The sequence below is a fragment of the Drosophila santomea genome, unplaced genomic scaffold (assembly GCF_016746245.2).
Source record: "Drosophila santomea strain STO CAGO 1482 unplaced genomic scaffold, Prin_Dsan_1.1 Segkk69_quiver_pilon_scaf, whole genome shotgun sequence".
Lineage (NCBI taxonomy): Eukaryota > Metazoa > Arthropoda > Insecta > Diptera > Drosophilidae > Drosophila > Drosophila santomea.
In genome coordinates this window covers 998481-1009248 of record NW_025319001.1, presented here as the reverse complement: position 1 = coordinate 1009248, position 10768 = coordinate 998481, and the positions used below count along the sequence as shown (strand labels likewise).

General features: G+C 40.6%; 1 protein-coding gene across 1 annotated transcript; it reads right to left on the bottom strand.

Moving 5' to 3' along the window:
* Window positions 1–1881: 1881 nt before the first annotated feature.
* Window positions 1882–2535, bottom strand: LOC122756607 (secreted RxLR effector protein 161-like). Its single transcript, XM_044006697.1, has one exon. The coding sequence runs from the start codon at window positions 2533–2535 to the stop codon at window positions 1882–1884; it is 654 nt and encodes a 217-aa protein (XP_043862632.1).
* Window positions 2536–10768: the final 8233 nt, after the last annotated feature.

Sequence of the window (10768 nt, the reverse complement as noted above, 5' to 3'; positions counted from 1 at the left end):
TATGGTTTTATTTATCAGTAATGTCATTTTCTTGTTTACCTCGTTGTAGAATTCTGTAATGGTCATACGTCCCTGCCTAAGGATGCTTAATTCTGATTCGAGAATATGGATTGGTCTTTTATCGTTATAAATAAAATCCAATCTGGAAAGAATTGCTTGAAAGTTTAAAACTGTTCCATGGTTAGTTAGAGCATCATGTGCTGCTCCCATGATTTTATTACGTAGAATTGTTAAAGCGATAAAATATTGTTCGCTTCGAATTTTGTATAGACTCATGGCAGTTTCTGCCGCTTCTCTCCAGCCTACATATTGGGTTATTTCTCCTGTGAATTTTGGTAAAGATTTAACAACCTCTAGGGTAGTTTCACAATTTATAGTTGGGTCGATTGTTTGGATTTTATAATCTTCCACTACATTTTTGCTAGCGATTATATGCCCTTCTATCCCTTCAATTTTTCTGGTTACTTCACTCAATTGTACACTTATTAATCGGTTAATTAATTCCATCGTCAGATTGCTGGCGTTGGATATCCCGCCCGCAGAGAGGATTGGTGCTGAACCTCCGGTTGCCATTGTTAAATTTAAATCTTCAAAACTTTTTATTAAATTTTCCAGATTGTTTTCTTATATTAATGGTTTAAATAGATATTAAATTTTTTTTCTTTTTTACACTTTATAGTATTTTGTATATCCTGATCTTGTTTAAAGACTTAAAATTATTTTATTCTGCTCACGATACTTTCCGTTGTATTCTTCCTTCAGTTCTGTTGGGGTCTTCCTTCAAAAGAAATTTTTTGTATTCAGCTGTGGCGGGGGATGGCCCTTTGCTCTTCCTTCCTTCTTGGTGTTGATTTTTTATTATATATTTTTTGAATATTTTGGTTATAGTTTTTGGGTTGGTTTCATTTCTTTTTCTTGTTGAGTTCTGGTTTGGTAGAGTTCGGTTTTTGTTGAGTTCTGTTTAGTATCGTGTTCTTGTAATTCGTATTAAGTATTCAGTCCACCTTTCTTTTTTTTTTTTTTTTTTTTTTTTTTTAACTTCTTAATTGGATTATTGCATTAATTAATTTCCAATTAAGTTTTTCCACGATCACTGTCACAGTAGTTAAATGTCGTTGGATTAATGAGGATGTTTTAATTTTTCCTCTAAAAATATGGGTTGTTGGCGGCGCGAGTTCCGTTTTATATTTAACTTATTATCATTAATATTTATTTAGAACTTTTAAATGACACCGCCCCACGTTGGGCGCCAATTAAAATTGATGTTAAAAAATTATTTAAAAAAATATTTTATTTTTATATTTTAATAAATTTATTGGTGATAAACTTTTTCACTTAAACAATATTACAAGACACTACTATCTGATTTTATCTTCGATCGTTCTCGATCCGATCCCGAAACAGACTGACTCTTAGATTCTGAATCCTGATCCATTCAACCTCGGCCAGAAGCTTTTCTTTGGAAACTTCTTGAACTTTCAATTATGTTTAGAATAAAAGCTTGATGCTGAAATTATTTCTTGCATTGTGAAATTCAATTATGCTGACCGATGCAGTTTGATTGAAGCGCAATAAGTTGACCATGGTTTGGTCTCCAAGCGGAAGCTGTGTTTTTTTTGGAGTTTGATTGTTTATCTTAGCGGGGAGCTAAGCGCTGGCAAAGGCAATGACAAAAACAAAGACAAAGGAAATGCCGCCTAGATTGAAATTTAAAATTTGTTTATAAACTGGGATAGAGTGCTATGTTTACGGGTTGGATAACTTGCATGTTTACAAATTATATTTAATACAAATTTAGCATTTCTGTAAACAATTCGTGTTTGATCTTCGGAAGGTTCTTGGTCAAAATATCTGTTATCATTTCAGTTGTACATTTATATTTTAACCTTCCTTTACGACATCTCTAACAAAATGATAACTTATGTCAATATGCTTCGTTCTGGAATGGTTAACAGGATTCTTGGTTAACGCCTGCGCGCTCAGATTATCGCCATATACGACGATCGGGGTGTTGTCGTCTCCGCAGCCAATTTCCAAAATTAGCCTTCGCATGACTATCGCCTCCTTAAAAGCCGCTGACAGTGCCATGTACTCCGCCTCAGTACTGCTTAACGCCACGCTTCGCTGCTTTTCTGAACGCCAAGAAACTGGACCACCGGCCAACAAGTAGATGTAGCCAGTGTAAGACTTCCTGTCAAGCCTATCTCCTGCCCAATCCGGATCCACGTATCCACAGAACGATTGACCACATTGCTGATAATGTAATTTCACGTCAACTGTGGACGAGAGATACCTTAGGATGTGTTTTATGCCAGCCATGTGCTCAGCATGCGGATTTTGGTTTCGTTGAGCCAATTTGGACACTGAATGCAGTATGTCCGGTCTTGTTGTTAGAGCTAGCCACATAAGCTCTCCCACCACAGATTGATAGACCGTGGGATCCACCTTTTTGCACTTGTCGCTGGTGCAATCTATCTGGAAACCTGGAGAACAATAAGGGGACTTCGATTTGCGAATGATCCCTTGCTCTATCATTTCCTCTAAATTTAGATGTTCGAGTCTGTACTCGTTACATTCGCGTAACTCATTATTGATCGCGAAGGTTGACTATATCGTTGTCAACGGACATGGAATCGAGATGTTGTACATCATTGTCCACTGTGTCACTAACAACTTTTGAAGTAAGGCATTTTGGTAATGCGGTCTCCTTCTTCTGTTGTTGATGCTTTGGTTTAAGGCACTTAGTTGCGGTCTTAACCTTTTGCATCTTTGGATTGATTTCCTCCACTGGAGCAGGATCATCCTTTTGCTGCGGGTCGAGGCATTTAGATGCGGTCTCGCCCTTCTTTTCTCCATACACAAACTTAAAGGTTCTTGAACCTAGAGTTACCGTCTCGTTATCGAAATCTATCTTAGCTTTCGTATCCTCTAGATACTTTCAACCTAACAGGAAATCATAATTGTCGGAAAATTTGTGGACATAGAATTTCTAAACAGACGCACATACTGAAGTGGGCTTCATTATTATGCTTTTCTTTTATTTTGTTGCCCCTTTAATGGTATACACTGTTAGATCTTCTTCTTTTTCTTCTAAATTTTCAAAATTTTCCCTTATGATATTGATTGATAAGCCTGTGTCGTTCATTCCCTTGTAAATTTTACTATGATAACCTATTCGCACATGGGGATTGGTACGTCCTCCTGTGTCACTTGAGGCAGTTTGATGAAAATTTACATCCATTCTGCTTTGGCCACTTTGACTCTCGCGTTGCCCTTTTACCAGCACCTGACCGTTAGTATTATTTGAGGTTGAAGGTTGGAAATGAAGGGAATTGTTAAGAGGATTGTTTTGTTGGGCTTGTGTTACCTCCCTTCTAAACGTGTAATAATTTCCCCTTTGACTACCCGGTATGAGACGAGTTGAATACTGACTTTTATTTGTCGTAGGTTGATTCGAATTTTGAGGTTGCGTATTATTATTCTGATTCGTTCCAGGATAATAATTGCTGTAATTGTAATTTCTATTCCCCTGTTCCTGCGTCTTTTCCCTTCTGATCTATTAGAACGCTGATTTTCTAGACTGGCGTCATAGAGGCCTAGCTCCATAGAAGCTTCTTTTAATTTATAAGTAGTATCGATATCTTCGCGTGCCAATGACATATAAATTCTATCCGGCAATTTTCGATATATTACGGATTTAACAGTTATTTTTAACATTTCAGTGCAATTTGATTTATCGACAGGGTCGCTTTCTAATTCTGGCTTGTCAATATTGTGATTCGAGCTTATCGATGAACTTACAGATGCTACCGGGGTATGCTGTATCCTCCAGTTGTCTTATAAGTGTTATGTAGGGCCTGTAATCCTTGAATGCCATCGCCAGGGCCGTCTTTGTATCCAGCTATGTATTTGCTCTTTCTTGGGTCAAGACCTCCTATGCTGCCATGGTGTATTTGTATAAGTTTCTGGATACACGGAGTTTATTTTAAATTTGGTTTTAACGGGATTTTCTTTTAATTTGGTTTGATGCTGTTACTGAAGACCATTGTTGGGGAGTACCTATGTACTTACCAAGGTATCATTTTTTGATATCTTTTACCTTACCTAGGTATACAAATATTATGCTACCTTTTACCTTACCTAGGTACTTATTTTTGTAAAAACTTGTACCTTAACTAGGTAAAAATATAGCGTACCTGTCCCAATACTGCTGAAGACACGGAATTTTTCTTGAATACCACTTTTACGTAGATTCTTCTGCTGATCTCAAAATAATTTAAGAATCACTGTTTTTATTCGCCGATCTCTTTATTTAACAGATCCTACCGACTGAGCCAATTAAATAATTGCAATACTCATATGTAAAAAAAATATTTTATTTTACTGGATGATTACAATATTCATTCTTAAGAATACCACCGACCGATTATAATTAGGCCTCAAACTAAACTCTGATAATTACTCTGATTTGATTAACGTTCAAGTCTCGGTTTCGAGCTTTTCTAATATGGGCTTTAGACTTTAGGGTGTTGCGTACACCCTTTTCGTGAGATCGTAAGTCTTAGAAGATTCAAAACCAGAATCTAAAAGCAGGGGAAGGGGGAAACGAGTCTTCGATGACCCGGTCAGCGGCCGCAATAAGATTGCAGAAAGAAAAGGAAATCAACACCAGTTCCGGGAACATTTTAAAATAGGGGAAAGTGAGAAGTATGATTCCTAGGTGATAACACTTAGCATAGACCAAAGAAAAAGAAAAAGCTCTATGCCGGTATAAAAAGACCATGGCCCACAGATTAGACAGTCAGTCAGTACCTATGAAAACACTCGTAGTCAATACGGGTAATCATCCGTATGTCAAATACCCAGGCAATTATCCATCAGTATATAGCCGGAAAGACTCAAGGATAACTCCAGTCGCGAAGAAAAATGTCAAGGAGCAAGGACGCAATCATCCTTTAAAAAAATAACAGGACTAACAAGGAACACACTTTGAAGGAAGACCATAGTTCCACGAAACCCCACCCCACAAAAGAAAAGAAACCCAACTATACAATACATTTATATATATGCATACTCCACTTAGTGTATTTTTATACCCGTTACTCGTAGAGTAGAAGGGTATACTAGATTCGTTGAAAAGTATGTAACAGGCAGAAGGAAGCGTTTCCGACAATATAAAGTATTAATATTCTTGATCAGGATCAATAGCCGAGTCGATCTGGCCATGTCCGTCTGTCCGTCCGTCTGTCCCTCTGTCCGTCCGTATGAGCGTCGAGATCTCAGGAACTACAAAAGCTAGAAATTTGAGATTAAACATACAGACTCCAGAAACATAGAAGCAGCGCAAGTTTGTCGATTCATGTTGCCACGCCCACTCTAACGCCCACAAACCGCCCAAAACTGCCACGCCCACACTTTTGAAAAATGTTGTTTTCATTTTTGTATTAGTTTTGTAAATTTCTATCGATTTGCAAAAAAACTTTTTGCCACGCCCACTCCAACGCCCACAAACCACCAAAAGCTGTCAGAGTTGAAGACACTCCTTCGCACTTCAACTAGCTGAGTAACGGGTATCAGATAGTCGGGGAACTGGACTATATATATGTTCACCAAATAGGCAGGAAAATGTATCAATATAAAAAAAAAAATTTAACAAAACAAAACAAAAAAAAAATTCAAAACAAAAATATTTTTAACGTAAATGGACTGGCAAGAAATAAAAAACGAGCCTTATAAATGCATGACACCAAATAGAGAAGTGCAACAAGACACTCTCAACAAACATGCACAGATATTGGTAAGATGCTTTAATGAAGCACGCCAATTAATTCACAGAGAAAGAAAAAGACTAACAAAAAGTCATTTATCCCAATCAGTAAAATTTCTAAACAGGTTCCGTGAGAACTTGTTAAACGTCAAGTACAGACAAAATTTAAATGTTACTATCCCAACGATTTTAAGCACACCTATAGTCGCTGAAATCGGTGAGGCTATCGAAAGTTTAGGAGAATCAGAAATCTTTCAATTCCATCGGTAATAACATTACCCCGATTACTCGAAGAAGAACTTTCAGATTCAAATACTTCAAGTATACTCTGCCGCAACATAAAGGGAATATGTGCGACAAATTTTGTCCACAATACCTGAGTTTGACGGCAAAAAGTTAAACCTAAATAGATTCCTCACGACTCTCCGGCTAACAGATCTGACAAAAAGAGATCAGGAGATGCTAGCGGTAGAGGTAATCAAGACAAAGATACTTGGTCCATTATCATAGGTTGAAAATGAAAGGACCATTATCGGCATAATAAATGTATTAAAGGCATCAGTTAAAGGCGAATTTTCTGATGCCATTAAAGCTTATTACACAACAGCGTGGCAAAACTGCAGCGCAATATACCACGGAGATAGAAAACCTACGTAGGTTGCCCGAGGCAGCCTATATAGATGATGGCTTAGATTCAAACAATGCAGACAAATTCGCTACAAAGGAAGCCATATCTGCAATGACTAAGAATTGTGAGCACGATAAGCTCAAAACCATATTGGAAGCTGGAAATTTCAACACAATGAATAGCGTGATTGAAAAGTACATACACTGCTGTACAGAAATAACCGCCAATTCAAATAGTGTATTATTCTATAATAATAGAAGACACTATCGAGGTAATAATTACCGAGGAAATTACCAAAACAGAGGTAATGGCCGAGGAAATTATAACAATAATAGAGGCCGAGGTGGTTACCATGGTGGAAACAGAGGACGAGGTGGTAACCAAAATTATAATAGAGGTGGAGGTTACTCAAGAGGCAACCAAAACCATAACTATAACGCAAATCATACCCACAATGTCCGATACATCCAATCGGAAAACGAACATGGCCCCTTGAGCGACAATCAACAGTAAAACTATACAAAATTAATCTCAATTGAATCATTTTTATACGATTAAAGAATATGAGTACCAATTCTTGGGTAACTCTATTAATAGATACAGGTTCAGAAATTTCCCTGCTTAAATTCAAAAACAATAATCTAAACGATTTAAATTCAAACAAGAGAGAACGCTATAGTCGAGATCCCCGACTATCTGATACCCGTTACTCAGCTAGTGGAAGTGCGAAGGAGTGTCTTCAACTCTGACAGTTTTTGGTGGTTTGTGGGCGTTGGAGTGGGCGTGGCAAAATTTTTTTTGCAAATTGATAGAAATTTACAAGACTAATACAAAAATGAAAAAATATCAAAACATTTTTCAAAAGTGTGGGCGTGGCAGCTTTGTGCGGTTTGTGGGCGTTAGAGTGGGCATGGCAAAACGTTTTTTTGCAAATCGATAGAAATTTACAAGACCAATACAAAAATGAAAAAATACCAAATCATTTTTCAAAAGTGTGGGCGTGGCAGTTTTGGGCGGTTTGTGGGCGTTAGAAAGGGCGTGACAACATGAATCGACAAACTTGCGCTGCTTCTATGTTTCTGGAGTCTGTATGTTTAATCTCAAATTTCTAGCTTTTGTAGTTCCTGAGATCTCGACGTTCATACGGACAGACAGACGGACGGACAGACGGACGGACAGACGGACATGGCCAAATCGACTCGGCTATTGATCCTGATCAAGAATATATATACTTCATATGGTCGGAAACGCTTCCTTCTGCCTGTTACATACTTTTCAACGGGTATAAAAACACAACGAATATATCAGGAATAAAGCAAGGGACAATTTAGTCTCTAGGTACACTAAGGACGTTTTCCTGATGGTGTGCTTGTAGCGCAAATTGTATTGGGAAATGGGCCGAAAAGTTTCTGAGAAACAGATCACAGCCAGTAAAGAAATTCAAGGAAGAAAGTGTGCGCACAGCCAGCGTGGGCAAGACCAGAGTGACAGGAGTCATTACACTACCCGGGAAGGCAGGACAGTATACCAATTCACCGTCATGCCGCACAACGTCAACGCTGCACAACGAATGTGCTGCCTAATGGATAAGGTTGTCCCAGCAGCACTACCTGAGCAGGTGTTTGTTTACCTCGATGAACACCTAGTAATGTTAAGCCGGGGGAGTGATTGCTTGCAACGATCTAAACTTACCATCAATGTAGACAAGAGTATGTTCTGTTATAGTCAGGCCAAATATCTAGGGTACGTTGTAGGATGTGGACGAATCCGCACAGATGATGCCAAGATGATACAAGCAATACAAGATTTCCCTAGGCCAAGTTCCGCTAAGCAAATGCGTAGGTTTCTCGCCATGACTGGGTGGTACCGGTAACAAAGCTTAGTCTGCCTCCCCGTTTCATGACTGTCTTAAAAAAGATCGCGTCAAGAAATTCGAGCTTTCCGAAGCGGTCGTCCAGGCTTTTGAGTCACTGAAAACCGACATGGCAGCACCTGTACTTGTTACTCCAGATTTTAAAAAGCCCTTCATCATTCAATGCGATGCCTCTACCCCTGGCGTGGGAGGAGTCATGTTTCAAAATGATGACGAAGGCGGCGAACACCCAATCGAATACATGTCCGCAAAACTCAGCAAGGCACAGAGGAATTACAGCATAACTGAGCTGGAATGCTACGCTGCAATCCTCAGCATCACAAAATTTCTAGCCTATGTCTATGTGAAGGGAATGCCTTTTAAAGTAATAATGGACCATGCTAGCTTGAAATGGCTAATGGGCCAGAAAGACCTATCGGGGAGGCTAGCGCGATGGAGCGTCAAACTTCACTCAAAGCCTTCGACTTCACTATCGAACATCGTCGGGGGTCCCTGAACGTGGTTCTAGATGCACTCTCTAGGGTTCATATGGATGCAATACAAAAAGTTGGTGTCACCCTGCCAGACCTACACATCGACCTAAAATCCTTTTTTTCAAGCCCCTGAATATCTGGCACTAGTAGAAGCTGCCAAATCTAACGCACAGACATTCAGGCCTCAGAAGGGTATGTTTACAATCGAATGGGTTTCTGCAAGCATGACGCCATCAACAACGACCGAGCGTGAAAGCTCTGGGTGCCCGCCGAATTACGATCACAGCTAACTTGGAGAGCACATAATGACAGCAGGACACGGGGGTTTACACAAATCCTTAGCTAAACTGCGACAGTTTTACTACTGGTCTGGAATGTCGGTGGATGTTCAAGAACTAGACAAGGCACTCGAAGTGTGTAAGGTCAGCAAAACAACCAACAAAACCAAACGTCCACCCATGGGAGAGCAGCGTGTGACGGAACGGGCAGGCCAGAGACTTTCTATAGACTTCATGGGACCATACCCCCGAACTAAAGCAGGAAACTCCGTCATTTCTGTATGCCTTGACCATTTTTCAAAATTCGTATGGCTGCACCCTATGAAACAGGCAGTAGCCACCGAAGTGGTCAAATTCCTCGAGGTAAACATTTTTCATCAGTTCGGTTTGCCCGAAGACATTCAGTGTTACGAATTTTACAGGCTGCCATTACGACTGACCAAAGCAATTGGGACTTGCAACTCAGCCGAATTGAGTGTTCCTTACGCAGTTCCCTACGATCATGAGTCGATCGGGATGGAGCCTTTCTATGCCATGTTCGGAGTCCGAATGATCAGTCACGATTCCGCTAACCCCCGGTCCTAAGTCGGTTAGGAGGCATACAATGCTCCAATGCTCCGACCCCGCAATAAGCCTACCGGATAAGATGGAACTTATCCGTCAAAAAGTAGCCCAGGGGCTTGACAAAGCCTATGGAAGAGCGGAAAAGTCATATAACACCCGCAGTCAGCCAGTAGAATTTTCAATTGGACAAGTTGTCTATCGGAAAAACTACCGGCAAAGTACAAAGGCTGAAGGGTATAATGCCTAGCTCGGTCCAAATCGCGTGCGCTGCATTATTCTACAGCGTAAGGGCAAAGCGTTATATGAGCTGGGTAACGCTTAGGACAAAAGATTTATATGTTTCCTAAGAATTTGCAACCGTGTTCAGAATCTCCCTATATAACGGGCGGAGCACGGAACATGGCACCAGAAACAAACACACAACATGAGCAACATAACATAAGACTGCCGAGCCGTCCCTGCTGGTCCGGACACAGCTAAGACAAATCCTCTCCCAACTGGGCAACACGCAAGAGTGCGTGGGAGGTTATCAGGACAGCGTCCATAAAGGAGAGGGCCAGCTGCAGGAGCTACATATCCAACTGTTGGAGTTGGAGGTGTCCGGGCCCCGTAGCCGAACAAGGAATGCCCGCCGTCTTGTAAAAACGGCAATAAGACCCGCTAAGGAGGAAAACGGAAGAAGAAAGAAAGACGCTGTCCCGATACCAGGAGGTTCTGCGTCGACTTCGCCTGGACCTCGCCTGGACCTCGCCTTTCATCAGGAGAAGGACTGGCGCCTGAGCAACAAGGTCGGGCAGGACATGCGAAGTCTAGACAGGAGCAACCCCACCATGGGTTTGGTTTGCCGGGAGGAACCTTATGTCGAATAAAAAAAAAAATAATAAAAAAAAAAGTCCGAAGGACTACCTTAACGAGAACTGAATTTCAAAATAAAAGAAGTTGAATTGATTTTAATATTTATTCAAGGTTTAGGTTGATAGAATGATCAAGAACTCTTCGTAGTCGGACCGCAGTCCACCGGCTTATCTACCCGGCTTGAGAAGCTGCGTCAGCCTTCCAGCCGCAGCGGACGTTGCGACAACAGCGTCGGCCAATGCTTAGCCAGCGCAGCATTGCCAGGAGCTGACGCTGTGTTTTTTGGGTCCCACAGCGGCGACGCGCGTGCGGTGTCAGCGTTTTGGTCGC